Source organism: Helicoverpa zea, chromosome 21 (assembly GCF_022581195.2).
Source record: "Helicoverpa zea isolate HzStark_Cry1AcR chromosome 21, ilHelZeax1.1, whole genome shotgun sequence".
Classification (NCBI taxonomy): domain Eukaryota; kingdom Metazoa; phylum Arthropoda; class Insecta; order Lepidoptera; family Noctuidae; genus Helicoverpa; species Helicoverpa zea.
Window position 1 is genome coordinate 6,647,795 of NC_061472.1, and position 16,171 is coordinate 6,663,965.

The window sequence follows — 16,171 nt, forward strand, 5'->3', positions numbered from 1 at the left end:
AGGGCGCCCAGGTAACCAAGCGTCTACATGAAGCAAATAACATTTTCACGTAAACAGAATTGCAGTTAGGTAGTCTCATTTGAAGATACATCACAGGCAAATATCATATATCGTGGGTTTACGAGTTGTTGGAGGACACCTTGTTGCAAAGAAAAATACTCAATTTTCATTCGTATGTAGTAGCATAGCAACATATGTGTCGAATAACTGCCTCGTTGGTCTAGTTGTCGCAAGTGTGGCTGCTGAGCACGAGGTCTCGGGTTCGATTCCCGAGTCTAGCCGAAATCGCTTTGTGGGTTTTAGAAGACTTTCACAAAGCAGCCCGAAGCCTGGAAGTTGGTGATTGATTCACCCGTGCATCGGAGAGCACGTAAATGTCGGTCCTGCGCCTGATCTCTTTCCGGTCGTGTCGGATTGCCGTCCCATCGGGCTATGAGAGTGAAGGAATAGGGAGTGCACCTGTGTCTGCGCAAATGCTTGTGCACTATAATATGTCCTGCGCAGTTGGCTAATCTCCTTACATGAGAACAGTCGCCGTAGCCGATAATCGGCTAGGAGGACATCATCATCATAAACCAAACATAACCAGCCATGCCACCAAAATCAGCTATTTCACAAGTGAAAATGGTTTGGTTATCGTTATAGTTAAATAGTGCAACTGGCTGTAAGTAGGTAAATATCAAAAAATCTATTAGTTTTCGTAAGCAAAGAACAATGTCAGACGTCCATAGTAACTTAGGCTCAATAAAAATATTTCATGTACAGTGAAAATTCTTACAGTTTTTTGTGTAGTTTAATGTCAGAAGCTTTTCTATGTTTTCCACTTTTGCATTGAACTTCTCAAAACCAAATTATTCAAACGAAAAACCTGAACTCGATAAACAAAATAATTACTTATTAACATGATATTTTTTTTGGAAAAGTTCTAGATAACAATTAACTATTTTATAAGAAGTTAGTATTTTATATGTAAATTGTTGTACTTAGTAAAGAATTTTGTACGTGAGAATTCAGTTTTAAAAGTTGCTTGGGTGGGCCGAAACCTGACATTGTTCTTTCTTTATAATTAAAAAATGAATCGTTAAAAATCGTAACCCTTTCAATTACATTAACAAAACCTTATTTTGTCACAAAAGTTGTACCTAAATAAAATACATCAAACATGTCGAAATTCGGTACAGGCCAACGAACTTTATTGAAAACCTCTGTCTGAATGGAAAAATACGAGGGTACAGTTTCACTTTACGACATCAAATAATAGACTAGACTGGAATACACGACATTTTACGTTGAAACCCGCTTGTAATAAAACGCTTTCCCATTGTTTAAAGAATACTTTCTGAAAATCATAAATGCACAGCTACATCGGAGTATTATGAACGCAAAATCTTTTCTCCGTCATATTTTTTCCCTGGGAAAACCGCATACAGACAAATATTTGTAAAGTCACACGTAATCAGTTGATTTACGTAACATTGTATCTATTAGCAGAAAGCTAAATGAATTACAAATAAACACAGCCGTGCCCCCAAACAGCATAATATTTACTAAACGTGTGTGACATATCTTACGAGTAAATATAACAAAGATTACAATACAATTTATATTTATCTCATACTAGCTCCCACTGGCGGTTTCACCTGCGTCCTGTGTGAACTTCTTTACATACCAGGATAAGTTGTTAGCCTACCTAATTGAATCTTACTCTATCATCATCTCCCGAGCCTTTTCCCAACTACATATGTTGGGATCGGCTACCAGTCTATCCTGATGCAGCTGAGTACCAGTGTTTTACAAGGAGCGACTGTCTATCTGACCTCCTCAACCCAGTTATCAATACCCGGGCTATCATACTCTAATAATTTTACAAAACCGTCCAGTAGGTTTTGAGATAAGCGCGTTCAAACAGACAAACTCTTCAGCTTTATAGTATTAGTGTAGTGCAGATACGTCAAATGTTTGATCTTTAAATTAGCGGTGTAACATAAACACTGTCTACGGCCACGGTTATATATTGTTGCGGATCTTGACAATTGCACATAGTGTGTATTCTACCATACAGGAGTACCTAGGTATACTATATTAAAGTTTTACAAGTACCTACAAGCCTCTTCTGAAAATGTACGAGAAAATCCCCAACGGTTGCATTCTGTGTGAGTTACTATTAACGGTCTTTATTTTAATGTTTGCTCTGTTATATAAAATCTTCAATTACTGTAATTGGACCATTCATAAAATGTCCTTCTTGCTACAAAGTCTTTATTTTATTGTTGCTATTCTATTTCATTCACGAACGTTTTTGAAATAGGAATGTCTCTTTTGTATAAAAAAAAATATTTACGTACTTCTTGTTCCAAAAGCAGCTTAGATAATTACAATTGGAACGGTATTAATTAATTTATTTAACAAACAATGCATTTTTGAATTAGAATTTACTATAATGTATCTAAATAATAAATTATACATTAAGTACTGCTTAAAGCTTGTGGCACATTATAGCGGCACGGCAACAGCACGGCTCCACACCAGCATTTAAGTTGTCATTCAATTTAGAGCATTAAATCGTGTATATTATAATATATTTCGTAATGTCAATATGAAAAAGCCAACGGCGAGCAGTCAGCGTGCTTGCCGCTTCCACACAACTCGACTCGCCGCCCGCGTGCTGCAAGCGAGCGGTCCTCATGCGTACAGCGCGCCGACTCCGAGCCGGCAGCGAAACAACGTCATTACGTCGTGTTCAATCATAACATCAATCATAATCGTCTTAAAATAATATTGAGTTTGCGGTGACAGCAAGCTTACACATCGCGGACGGCGCGCCGACGGCGAGCGGACAGCGCGTGGTTGGCGCGCTGGCAGCTAGCCGTAGTCTTAATTCGAGGCGACGCCGTGCTGCAGCCGTGCTGTTGCCGTGCTGCTATAATGTGCCACAAGCTTTAGTCTACTAAACTACTAGTTCCCAAAAATCGCGAAACCGCAAAAATATATGCTACTCTGTATTAAACTAGCCTAGCCTTTATTGAAAGAATAATTAGTTTATGCGGACAAAGGCTGGGCCAGCAAATTGTATCAGCAATGTTTGCTTAATGCAGTATTCATAAAACTAGTTCCTTGTAGCTACCATCAACTTTTTGAAACTGTTGAGAAACTCATGATAATAGTTTATGCTGCAAAATGTTTTAGAAAATTCATGCTAAGTTTAGAAGCGATCATAAGTGGACAAGAATGTTTCCAAAGAAATTGTTGGTTTTGTAGAATTTATATTAAAAATATCTGTCTGATTCTTGAGATCTACTTGCTCTGTTTAATTTTGTCTGCGTCAAAGTTAACGTGCAGGAATTTACGTTTATAATTCCTTCAGCTAATTAAAATGCCTTTTACTACCTCGCTGTCCAAAACAAGAACACGGTGAACTTAAAAAAAAACTCGCTTACAATTAAACCTTACATTCGTCCAGAAAGTTAAATCCGCAACTTAAACAAAAGTTAGTCATTGTCCAAAAGAGAAAGGGTACGTTTACTCCAATTTGAGATTTTGTCAAAATACAATGGGTTCCGCAGTGCGGCGCTATAATTCGGCCACCCTTAAAACGAGCGAATCTTACCGCTTGTTTAATAAGTAATCTTCACGTCCCTGCAGCCACCATCTTTCCTGGTAATTTATCGAGATGTGGAAGCAAACCTTGAATTCAAATTACACCTGAATTTTGTTGGAAAACTTCGCCAAACTTGGGAGGAGTTCGCGACTTTTATGAAGATTAAGTCATTTACGATCAAACGATTGATGGAAGCGATGGCTGAACGTTGATTTAGTGGCCCCACTGTCATTTGTCGGCACATAATTATAAAGTAATCGATCGATCGCGTGTGGACTGAAAGTATTAGAATTCAAAACCATATTTTATAAAAAGTAATGGAACACATACATGAATGACTGAAACTAGGAACCACTATCGATTAAGCTATTTTTATATAGTTACCGTGATTAAGTTAACATGACCGCAGCTTGCCTGACTTAGATATAAATAAAACGATACCGACTTACAACGTAAAGCAATTACTTTTTCTAACCACCCCGTGGGGACCACATGTGAAGGCACGCAAGTGTATCTACAGCTACATAATATACAATGTATGACAATATACCATTCAAGTTCCTAAATAAATATTCACTCACCCAGATAGCCCGGTTTGGTGCAAACGCCTATGCGTCAGCTTATCACCAATTTTTGGTACAAAACAAACTTTTTTGGTAAAAAAATCTATCGGTATTGGTTTTGCAGATTGCGTGTTGATTTTAGTGCCACTCCTGTCACTAAGAGCCAATAAAAAATGTAGATTTGAAAAACGTAAATTGGCAAACACTGACATATTTGAACGATTCTATTTGCCATTTAATTTAAAGAGAAAAAAAATATTGAACATCACTTAAATTAAATATTCTATCATGAACTTTCTATAAAATAAACAGGATTCGATATTCAAATAAAAAAAAACGATTCCAGTCCTAAAATATTCAGAACGTTGAACGTTACAAAACACTGGTTCATGAAATATGCACTTCATGTAGTTGTCAGCGAAACTGAATACGAACTACGAAACATACGGAATAGTTCGCGGAAAATATTTTCGATAAATTGAAACATCGAACGAAGCCGCCGGAAATATCCGAGGAACGATTACATCTACAAAACGAAAACATGCTCCCATTTTTATTTTACACTTGCCTCTGCCAGCGGGTTCTCTCAAGTAGGTACTGTCAGGATGGAAATTAGTCTATTCTATTCTATTTTTGTTTTTGTTTCTGGCAATCTCTGCCGTCGATGTTGATGTCGACGATTCTGCCACTGACAAGTGATATGAGAAGCAAGTAGGTACGATAACAATTTTAAAAACTGAAAGGAGAAAACTTTGCACTTATTGTAGAACTTGTTGCGTTAGTAGGACGGCACTGAAACAAACACATAAATAAACTTGATATATTGTTAGTACATAGAAGTATAAAACAAAACATATATATACACAGAAGTAAAAAATAAAAATACCACAACCACATAGGCAGTGGCCTAAATTGACCAAAGTCTACAATTTAATGTTATTTTGGAGGATAAAGATCAATAGGATATGGATCAGTTCTGGAGAGGAAAATGTTAAAAGGGAAGGGAAGTTGATTGGTACAGGAATCTTTAATTTAATGAGGATTAGTCGTTCAAGCAGACAGACAAACTTCAGATACATGACATTTGGTAATAGCCTTCGCTAGTGGTTCAACCCGCGTCCCGTGGGCACTATACTCTGTGCAGTCGGATGAAAAGACTGAAAAGCTTCTTCGTTAAATGAGCTGTCTTATACTGATTTTTTTTTTAAATCGGACCAGTACTTCCTGAGATTTGCGTGTTCAAAAAAACAAACTTTCAGCTCTATAATACTTAAAGATTTTTACTTCTTAGTTCAACAACTAGTGCCTATTAACTAGGTAACTTAAGTGTACCTAATTAGGCCTCACTCTCATATTCTTCAAGAATGAGGTTGGGTCACGAGGGATTCTTCAGTTATTCATTCGGAGCAGTTCCCTATAGATTTCAGAAGCCTAACCATGTTACCGTGCTATTACCTAAATGTTGCTTTGGGCTACTTTCGATACGAACGTCGGTACTTCAATAAGTTAGTGGAAGCTTATTCAAATTACCGTCATTTTAACGAAATCAATATTTTTGTGAAATGGATTAGTAAAAATCGTGACTTGAGAAAAATAAAAAATATTTTCTTTTTAGGTTTCTTTTCAAACCTCAATTTATGTTCCGATTTACCCTATATTCTGTATTCATTTCTTTTTGGTTTCCTTAAAAATCTTTTAAGAAAAGGAACATTTTTGAAAGATATAATTTACATAGAAAACAGTGGCACAAAAGACTCCGAGACTTGAAACCGCTTTGAATAGGCACTATATTCATATGAGCCGACTATTTGACTCCTCACTAAATTCATGCTCGGTCCGACTTTGTTTTATTTGTGGCGTGAGCGCCATTCTCTTGGGACCAACACAATCGTACTGTCATTCTATTTCAATCGTGCAATCGATATTCCAACATTTTAGAATTGAACCTATGAATTTTAACGTATACATTTTTGGTAGCTATTCGGGGTTCAAAAACCTTTTCAACAAACTACTGTCTTTAAGCCTGTCTGTTCGTATTACATCCTTACCTTATAACTTTTTTTTTGTTCTACTTTCACGCAAAAACTGCTGAACCGGTTTAAATGAAAGATCAATTGATATACCTATAGAAATTCATACTCAGGTTAATTTAAAACCTATAGAAGTCCTTTCTCAGGTTAGTAGGCTTTACCAGAGTGCTGAAAGTAATATGACGCAGGTGGAACCGCAGAATACAGCTAGTTTGATAAACATATTTAAGCCCCAAAACCCCTTACTGAAAGCAAACACTATAGTTATGTTAAGAGGGATCCAGCATATTCTTTACCGGAATCACACTGTTTACCTAACTTTTTTTTCCGAAGGTGAGCGAAGGGTTTAAAATAACAATAAAGGATTAAATGGCAGCGGACGCCATACAACCCTTTCCCTTACATAACTTTTACACTCAAACTTATACGATTTCTTTGGTTAATTTATGTTTTTTACATACTTTTATAAGACATGTAACTAACTATGTAATAGAATCTAATAACCATTTTCCGAGGATCATAGCGTCTTTAAAATTGGCACCTTTATGCAGTTTTGATGATAAAACAATATTATGGTACCGTCGAACTGATCTGATGATGGATCCGGAATATATGAACTGGAACTTCATCATACCACGCATCATACCTGTGCTTGGACTTGTAAAAAACGCCCCGTGTTTGTGTGCACATAGCGTGTTTTTTAGAAGTTTTTGGACTAATAATTTTTTATTTATATTTTGCCACAGCGACATGGGTGAACCGGTGCAGCGAAGATCTAGAATGTCTAGATCTAGAAGACGAGCAGCCTCTAGCACAGCTAAGTTCCATGCAAACAGACAAGATGACTTTATTCTTCACTGAACTGCTGGACCACGACCGAGATGACGTCATCATTGATACAGACTTCGACCAATTCTTCGAGGTAGGAAGGTATCAAATCTTTTGGCAATTCATCGGTGTTGATAGATAGCGTTTGTGTTATCATGCCATCTATTCAAGTGTCGTTTTTAGGGTTTCGTACCCAAAGGGTAAAACGTTACCCTATTGTTTTCGCTAATCTGTCCGCCCGTCCGTCCATCCGTCCGTCCATCCGTCCATCTGTCACCAGGCTGTATCTCATGAACCGTGATAGCTAGAAAGTTGAAATTTTCACAGATGATGTATTTCTCTTGCCGCTATAACAACAAAAACTAGAATAAAATAAATATTTTGGGGTGCTCCCATACAACAAACGTGATTTTAAATAGTGGTACGGAACCCTTCGTGCTCGAGTCCGACGAGCACTGGGCCGGTTTTTTGTTATTACGGTAGTGAGTTATTAGAGGAATAATTTCGTAGTCTAACCAATTTCAATAACCTATCTGTTGATTTATTAACCATTGATTAATGACGTTAGCCCCATACAGTAATTTCGTATTCCTGACAAATCAACAGCTAGGTAACTTATTGAAGTCCGTCGTAAATAAATTAAGTATAATATAAATATCTTACTAAGTTAAACGAATTATGAACTTCTAAATCAGATCAATCACAGTTAGGACTGACCTTGGCAGCACTTTAAATACAATTAACTCGGCCCAGTTCAAATAATTCAGTTAAATGTTCAACGGTGTTGAATAGCGAAGTTATGTATCCTATGATGGCCCCGATTTCGATACGAATCTAGGCGAGAAACTGGGCAACCAGACAAATAGACACCCATTTAAAGCTAAAGGTAAATATAGTAAACGAGCTACTTGCCGCGTTTCGCCCTCATCCCGTGGATACCAGTTCTAGTAACCAGAGGAAATGGAGTGCACTTGAAAGAATTTTTCATATTGGTTTAGTACTTCCGCAGCCTTAAGCTGTTTATAATATTAGTGTAGATTAAGCTTCTAAAATACAACATTAGGTCATTTCAACCTCACATAACTAACACCAGTATAATGAAAGAGAATAATTAAATTCGTTTCTCGTCGTAATTCACAGCGGTTGGCGCATTTCGCGGACTGGTCGCCAAACTCCTCCGAATTCCACATACTGCTCGAAGTGAAGAGGGAATTTATAGATCACTTCATCAATCCACTGCCCGCCAAGTAAGTCGATGTTCACCACCAAACGTGTTAATGGATCCTTATTAATCTTGCTTTAAACCCTTTTAGGTATTAACGTTCCAAGTCCTATCTGAGACCAAGACGAATTACGTGTGTCTAAGAAATTAGGACACCTTTTGAGCTCGTTTTTTTTTTGTTTTTTTTTTTTATAGTGTCCGTAAAATTCTGGTATTAGCAGTAAAACAGAAATAAGCTAAAACAAGTTCGTAGCATATCCGAAATTATGCATATACTATGATACCCCATAAAAATGAATGTCAGCCAGCTGCTGACATTTCATGAAATTGGCCAAAAATATGAGCACTTTGTAAATGTAATATGCAATTCCGTAGGCCGTATATATTCCTAGTTGACATTTTCATGAATGTAGACCGCTTTTATGACGCAGTATCATGGTACCCACTTTATAACTTTAAGTCCGACGGCTCAACCAGGAAGCTGATGAAAGAAACATAAAGTTTACTACAAAGGAACGGCAAACTGTACAGCCTGTACAGAAAAATAACTAGACTGTGTACACGTACAACATTTCTTCTCTAAGTCACGTGTCTAACTTTCCTTCGTTATTAAATTCCTGTCTTTCCCCCATTTTTATTACATTGTTTGCATAACAAAACACGCGAATAATCTGATATGCAAATTATTCCAGTTCTTCCTGTCGTGATAAACAAAACCTTCGTCAAATTCCTACCTTCTCTATAAATCTTTGCTATCTTTCTGTGGTGTATTTAATTTAATTTGTAACTTTTGAACAGATGGGCTGACCTGCCGTATTACAGACGGGTCTGTGGGCCCGAGTCCAGTGGTATTAACATTCCGGGAAGGACGACGCTGGAGGGATGGCTGGCGCGATGGGCCCTACACCTGTCCGAGATGAAGCGATTCACAGACCTGCCACTTTACCTACAATACCTCTGCAAGATTCTTTTCCATGTAGTTGATAGGACAAGTAAGTTTTCGCACTATTATTTTAAGTAACTCGACTATTTAACTCCTTAAAATCTAATTTTATAGAATTATTAATTTATAGAAAGGCAAGCAAGCGGTAAGTATAAACTTAACAGTAATATTCATATTTCGATGAAAGTTTAATCTCATTATAGTACAGTAACTACTCACGAGAACATAGTTTATACCTACAACTACTTACTGAAAAGTAGCTACATAAACTCTCAAACTCTCGCAGTGCCTTGGTCCTTATTCAACCAAAACAAACTTTTCCCACTCCTTATTTTTAACCCAAACAGACTTATTTTCCGCTTGATTGTGAACAAACGCCGCCCTGTTTACGGTAATAGAGTGGCACAAGTGACGTGTGTCGATTCCCGTGACGGCCTGATAGACGGGATTAATTTGACGTGGCCGAGTTACCCCAACTGACGTCATCACCCTTAGGCCTGAATAACCTTAATTATTGTCACATGAATTGTTCTCTTGCACTAGAGGGCCGCAATTTATTGCTAATTAAACGGTAATTGCTGTCGTAATTTAGACGGGAATGTTTGTTAATGATGCTGTTCTGCATTGCTGCTAGTATTATTCTTGGTCGAATAATTTTATGCCCTAGCGTTCGAGTATTTGAATATTGCAATTGCAACTTGCTTTCGTTTCTGTAATACAAAAGCTGCTTGAAAATTTCACGCTACAATAAATCAGTGTGCGTTGAAGCAATAATATAACTGTCTAACGTTTAAATCTATAGCTCTATAAGTAGTTATATAAAACCAAATAAAATGACAACGCAAACGTTTGGTTGTTCTCCAAAGGTTTAAAAATTTGGCACCTCGCTCAACATTTGTAGCCAAAAATCACAGCGGGTGTTCTGAGGCGAGGCAGCAAGCTTTTTCTGTGCCGCACTTATTTTTCTATCGTGTGTCTTTGCCTTTATTTTAACTTTTTAATCTAAAGCTAGTACAAGCCGATATTCTCGCTGTGCCGCGGAAGAGTTATTAGAATAATATGTTGTGTCAATATTTTATGTTACGTGACCTATTTTTTAACTGGACATTATTAAAATTGTGCTACTATCTTTAGCCCTTTGAAATTGTTTTACTGCGGTTAATTAGACAATGGAGCTGAGAGACAATAAAGGACTTGTCTCTTTAGTGTAATAAATGTCGTGATATACCTACTAAGCATAAAAACAACATTACAAAAATGTATTTTTCCCCATCCTGTCATGCTGATTTAGAAAGCCGAAGCGATTTATCACGAAATATTGCCAAGGTGAATGACCTCGTTCGGTTTAGTAACATCGTCATAATGTCTTACCAATAGAGTCGAGGAAAAGTGAGCTTTTACTTCATTTGTCACTGTGATGGATACGATTTGACATGTCAATATTCCTGCCGTCACGGGCTACATGGATTTTAACTATATTTGGCTTCAATTTATTATAAAAATGTCTAAATATTATATTATATAAGGACAAAGTAAAGAGGAATGCCAATAACAAAGGAAATTCATACTTTTTACTCTCTGCAATAACATATCTACCGTCATATTTAGACCCACGGCTGGCAAATATCAATAGGCCCTATCACGGGATCCAATCCCGGAGATGTCGAACTGCGGGTGTCCAATAAATCTCGTCCCACCTCTACTGGGAATTCAGGCCTCTCTGTGTTGCCATAAAATAAAATGTAGTTTTGCTTTCAGGTTCAGGTGCTATAACAAAACCTGCTTTGGCTGCGTTCTACCGGTCGGTGATTGGCCTGAACGCGACCAGAGTGGACGAAATCATAGACACGGCTTTCGATCGCATGACTAGCGTGAGTTATCTATATTCTCTATGGCCTTAGGGCTTACATGCGAAGTTAGACAGTAATATAAAAGAGAATATGTGTGCTTGAAGTTTACCACAGTTTTACGTAACATTTTTCCAATAATACCTAAGTAGATATTCAAAAGCATACGAGTTTCCACTTATCATGTTATGTTAGCATGCCTATTTTTATTTTGATACCGATCTGACCTACAAAATTACCTACTTACGAAATGTCAAGACCATTGTACCAGTCCTCATATTAATTTCAATTTACCTAATAATATTTCAACAGAACGGCTACCTCATACTGGACTACGGGACTTACGTCCACTGCTTCACCAACTGGCTGATGGGGAAGAACCCGAACGGCCCAGGACAGTGGGTGCTGGTGCCTCCCAAAGATTCCCTCCCTCAACCGCCCTTCCCCGTTGACTACAGCGCCCTCAACACAGAACCTGCCAAGCTAGAGCCCTACGCACCAGACAAGAAGACAAACAGACATTCAGTCATAGTTTGAAAACTCATAAAACATTCCTGCGTATCCCTAACAAGTCAATTTTATAAGTGTTCCGACTTTAACACTTGGGAATACTTGACTGCGTTATTTAATCCTAGATCTCTAAATATACCTACGTTTATTGATGTTGACCTAAAAAGACCCTCGACATCGCTCGTGGATTGTCGGAAAAAATTGCCATTGTAAAATAAATTCTGTGAAAAACTTTAGGAATTGATGCACTGAGCTTTTTCTAAAGGACTTTTGGCGTAGAGAAATGTGAAACGTCAATTCTGATAAACTGAACGTTTTATTGTTGAAGCTAGAATATTTTTAGGATTAGTTCCTAGTTTATTGGTGAAAATTAACAATATCCTCAGCCGATATCAATGTACCTTAAGCCTAATCAGATACGTCTAACTATTACCTACTTAACTTAATGTACCTAATTAAATAGAGACTATGTAAGCATATTGGTGATTCTACAATGAATTTTTGCTATAAATGGAAAAATTGTTGAAAAAACATGAAGCAGTAACTACTGAACCGCGAAAAAAGAATCTCCTGTAACTCCAAGATATAGTAAAAATTCTGCGTAAAATGACTTCGCAAAATGGAGAACGTTCATACAGAATAATGTTAGTTACATAAAGTCTTTTTGTAACTGCCTTAAATCTAATGATTTACTTTTTAAACCTACTCTAGATTCGCTTGAACGTTAAATGGAACGCTTTATCTAACGTGTAAAACGTGCAATTCGACCAATTCTTGTCTCTATACATTCTAGACCTAGTTTTAGACCTAAGTCGATGTAAATAGTAGTTATAATGATGCACGGTATGCAAGAACTGCCTTAAAGTAAGCATATTCACATCTCACGACATAGCCTTATTTTATACCTTAGATGTAACATAGATATTATAAGTTATATACTTCAAATATATTAGTTATCTACACTTTGATTCACAGAAATAAACCCTTTCGTTTGTTTACTCGCTTGACTTTTATTTCATCAACAATTAAATCAATCGGAATTTCAGAAATTCTATTGCGCAATCAGTGCATTTAAATAACTTAATATTTCCGCATAAAATAATTGGCTGGGCTAGCTGCATCAGCCAATTAGAGCAACTATTAATCTCAGCAGTTTGCGATTTGCAACAAACTCTGAGAAAACATCCCGTGGCTGCTCCATTCATTAAAAAAACTCTGTTCGTGTCTCCGGGAGCAATTAATTCGTTTATTTGTAAAACATGAGAAAATATGTTGGTTCTCGACCTCGGCCTCAGGAACAGAAGGTCTTTTAAAAGCTTCCTATGATTGATGGCGGGTAGAAAAGATTGTTGCGACGGGCCACCACATCACGGTTCCGTTTTGGACATTTTCCCAAATTATCATTAATCATCCTAAGCTCTGACAAATTCGCCATACTCTTTATTCTTTCTATCTACCAAAAATCTGTTTTCAAAAGGCAAGGAAACCTTTTTACAAATTTGCCTAATGTGATGTAATAAACCTTCGAATTTTTATCAGACTTAAATTATTTCAAACTAACCTACATAACAGTTCTACTAAATTAAAAGACGTGAAGATTTTACTCGACATGAAATTCGTGTTTCGCTTCATAAGTTTATTCAGAGAGAAATTCGTATTTTGCTGAATGAGAGAACTCAGAGAGAGAACATGATGCAAATGAAGTGGTATAAAGTACGGCCGCGTTACGGAACATGTAAAATATTCTACCGAAATTCTACCAAAAACTTACACATTCAAATGAGCATGTACCTCAACTAGAAAAACAGGTTATAAACTAAGACATTCTAGTGCTTAAATGTAAACAATGATTCAATTAATCCTTGCACCAGATGAGAAACGAGAGTGTTCAATATTCATCGGACCGAATAATCAACTCTCTAGTTGAAACAAAGAAGACAAACCTAACGGCTTCATTCAATAAGACTGTTAGAGACATCTCGAAGATCAAAGTAGGTCTACACCAGTTGATAATATCACAAAAGGCTGTTAATACCTAGCGCAGAAACGTATCGAATGCTTTTAATGATCAAATAGTTTGCAAATTACAGGCCCTCGTAGCACATTTAGACTATAAGTACTTTGACATAACGAGCAAAATCCCGCCAGCTGGCGCGCTTTTTTCTTGATCTGTCAACAGCTGCCCATTTTTGCAATAACAAGAGGCAGCCTTTTGCGAGTCATTAGCAAACTGTTTAAACGTTGCCATGCCTTTATTTAAGTGAGGTCATTGCAATTATTAAAGGATCTTCAACTCCCTTCTGATATTGTTTCCCAGGCTCAGTAATAGCATCATTAAACGCGAGTGGGCCAGAATTTTTCCTCTGCAATATACCGCCATGATAAATGGAGCACAATATTTATCGATGTTGTAGGAAACAACGCTTGCAGGTTTTTGTGCGCAACGGCGGATGGGAGAATGCCTATGTTGGAGCGAGGTGAACCGTGCGTGATGTCGAAATGATTGGATTGGGAAAAGGTGACGTTATTCTTAGAATGCTGGAGGAAAAGAAAGTTTTATCATAACTAATGATGAGGATATGATTCAATTCCTTTGTAGAACGCTATGCATACCTTTACATAATGAAATTGAGTATTTGTTCCTACGTTTAGACAATACATTACAATTCTAATAAAAAAAAACAGTAGATATGTGTCTACGCGGGGCTCATAAAAAACCGATTTCGTGTAAGATTCCACAAAAACGTGATTGATAGGAAACTAGAATAAAAGAATCGCGCGAACAAAGCTTTCGGAGATTGGAAGGAGGGGTGAAGTAAAAATAATGCTGCGAATTGTGCTAATAAATTTGATTAAGTATATTAGAATTATCGCAGGTTTAGTAATTAGTTAATTAAGTAATTGTCTCCTTCATCTTCTCGACAATGGTCTCATTGGTAAGCAAAACGTGTTCACTATCACTCGTCCCCATAGACAGACCACTCTTAACCTGAGGGAGATATTTAATCTTTTTACACGAACTGTGGACTATTTTACAGCCAATATCGATAAAAGTCTTCACATTATCCAGATTTATTCCCGCTCCTGGCATGATTTCTATTTTATCACCAGCAGTGCCGACGAGTGCCTTTATTAATTGAATAGCTTCTAAATCATTGGCCGAAGCCTTCTGCCCGCTTGTCAGTACTCTATTGAAACCAAGACCAGCAATTGTATTGATCGCTGATAATGGATTATTGCACACGTCAAAGGCTCTATGAAAGGTTACTGGAGTAGCATCAGCGTGACGTATAAATCTCTTGCAGTTTATCACGTCAATATCTCGTGTCTCAGTAAGGGCGCCAAAAACAAATCGGTCCACGCCAAAAGCTTTGAAGACTTCCACATCAGATAACATTGTATCCATCTCTTCTAGGGAATAATGAAAATCAGAGCCTGTGCGACATCTGATCATTACGTTAACTTTTGGTCGCTGGAAAAAATAAACAGAAGAAACTTTGAGCGGTAAATAAATAGCTACTTGTATGAAGCACTCCATTTATCAAGTAGACGTACCTTCGTTAATTTATCGCAACCGCAATCGTGACATGATTCACGGATTGGTTTCCCGGCTGCTATATTATTCACCTAAAAATAAAATATTGTTACTTGATAGCGACTAAATATATTTTGGTTGACATATCAGCGGGAATTTAATTTATGTTTTGATGTTTTACCATTTCCATGATTTGTTTGACGAGCCCTGGCGAGGGAGTGAGCCCGCCTTCTGTGAGAGTGCTGCATACCTCAAGTTCATCAGCTCCGCCATGGATAGCATTTATTGCTGACTCCAAACTGTCTATGCAAACTTCTAACATCGCCTATAGGTACGAAATAAATTCGGTAGGTCAATAGAGTTATAGAGTTAAAGAATAAGAAGTGAAGACCCTCGATAAAAATAGGACCCTTTTGTTGCCGGTGCCCGTAGGACTCAGTGGCGGATCTACTATAGTGGGCTGGGCACTGTGAATGTGATGTAAGTACTCGCTTACCTATATACCTACTACCCCTATGTAGGTACTCTTTTATAAACCACCCCCATTGTAATCCCTTACCCACTCATACTATATCTATATTCCCTTATGTACACCCTCATGTAGGTACCTTACATTATGCTATATAGTTAGTAGTCAATCAAAAGTTTCCTAGTCTTTCTTTGGCTGCACTGCAGCTTACCCCTTTTCCTGCAGACGCCACTGGGACAGATAGCGCGATATGAATTAGTTTCGTAAAATTCTGCTAGATGGCTCATTGTTTTACATTTGAATGAGTTAGATGGCGCTAAATTATAAAGCTACTCGTATGATATGAAAGTACACAAGGTACACAAAGCGTTATAGTGATAAGCAGACAACACAGAAGAGTAAAACGAAGAAACCACGTAATTCTATACTCTTTACACTTTTAAATAATTGATTATTCTTACCAGAATCAGTTTTAAACGACGATTTCGATAAATAAAGTGCAACAAATCAGATAACCAATAAAAAAATACAATAAACAGTAAATTGCAATGTTGCCCGTCGTAAACGTAAATGAAACTGACTAACAAATGCGATTCCAGCCAAATAGAAAACGTGAATTTTTTTAA

At 37.2% G+C, this 16,171-nt stretch overlaps 2 protein-coding genes across 2 annotated transcripts in view; one reads left to right on the top strand and one right to left on the bottom strand.

The window, feature by feature from the left end:
* Nucleotides 1-12,539, top strand: part of LOC124640840 — an 83,047-nt gene extending 70,508 nt beyond the window's left edge. The window contains exons 4-8 of the mRNA XM_047178776.1: nucleotides 6,938-7,113; nucleotides 8,160-8,266; nucleotides 9,040-9,233; nucleotides 10,943-11,055; nucleotides 11,344-12,539. Of these exons, the coding sequence (XP_047034732.1) occupies nucleotides 6,938-7,113; nucleotides 8,160-8,266; nucleotides 9,040-9,233; nucleotides 10,943-11,055; nucleotides 11,344-11,568 (815 nt within the window). The 3' untranslated portion in view covers nucleotides 11,569-12,539. The remainder of the gene's footprint in view (nucleotides 1-6,937; nucleotides 7,114-8,159; nucleotides 8,267-9,039; nucleotides 9,234-10,942; nucleotides 11,056-11,343) is intronic.
* Nucleotides 12,540-14,375: 1,836 nt separating this feature from the next.
* Nucleotides 14,376-16,124, bottom strand: LOC124640746 (PF03932 family protein CutC). Its single transcript, XM_047178657.1, has 4 exons — nucleotides 16,007-16,124; nucleotides 15,258-15,401; nucleotides 15,097-15,168; nucleotides 14,376-15,013 (listed from the first exon to the last, which is right to left on the bottom strand). The coding sequence occupies exons 2-4, from the start codon at nucleotides 15,396-15,398 to the stop codon at nucleotides 14,435-14,437; spliced, it is 792 nt and encodes a 263-aa protein (XP_047034613.1). The 5' UTR covers nucleotides 15,399-15,401; nucleotides 16,007-16,124; the 3' UTR covers nucleotides 14,376-14,434.
* Between the last annotated feature and the right edge of the window lie 47 nt (nucleotides 16,125-16,171).

Excerpts from the sequence above, each read along its gene's own strand:
- LOC124640746 (XM_047178657.1), bottom strand. The coding sequence starts at position 15,398 with ATGTTAGAAGTTTGCATAGACAGTTTGGAGTCAGCAATAAATGCTATC. Across the intron at positions 15,169-15,257 it reads TCAAACAAATCATGGAAATG|GTGAATAATATAGCAGCCGG; the intron begins GTAAAACATCAA and ends TTTTATTTTTAG. Across the intron at positions 15,014-15,096 it reads GTTGCGATAAATTAACGAAG|CGACCAAAAGTTAACGTAAT; the intron begins GTACGTCTACTT and ends TATTTTTTCCAG.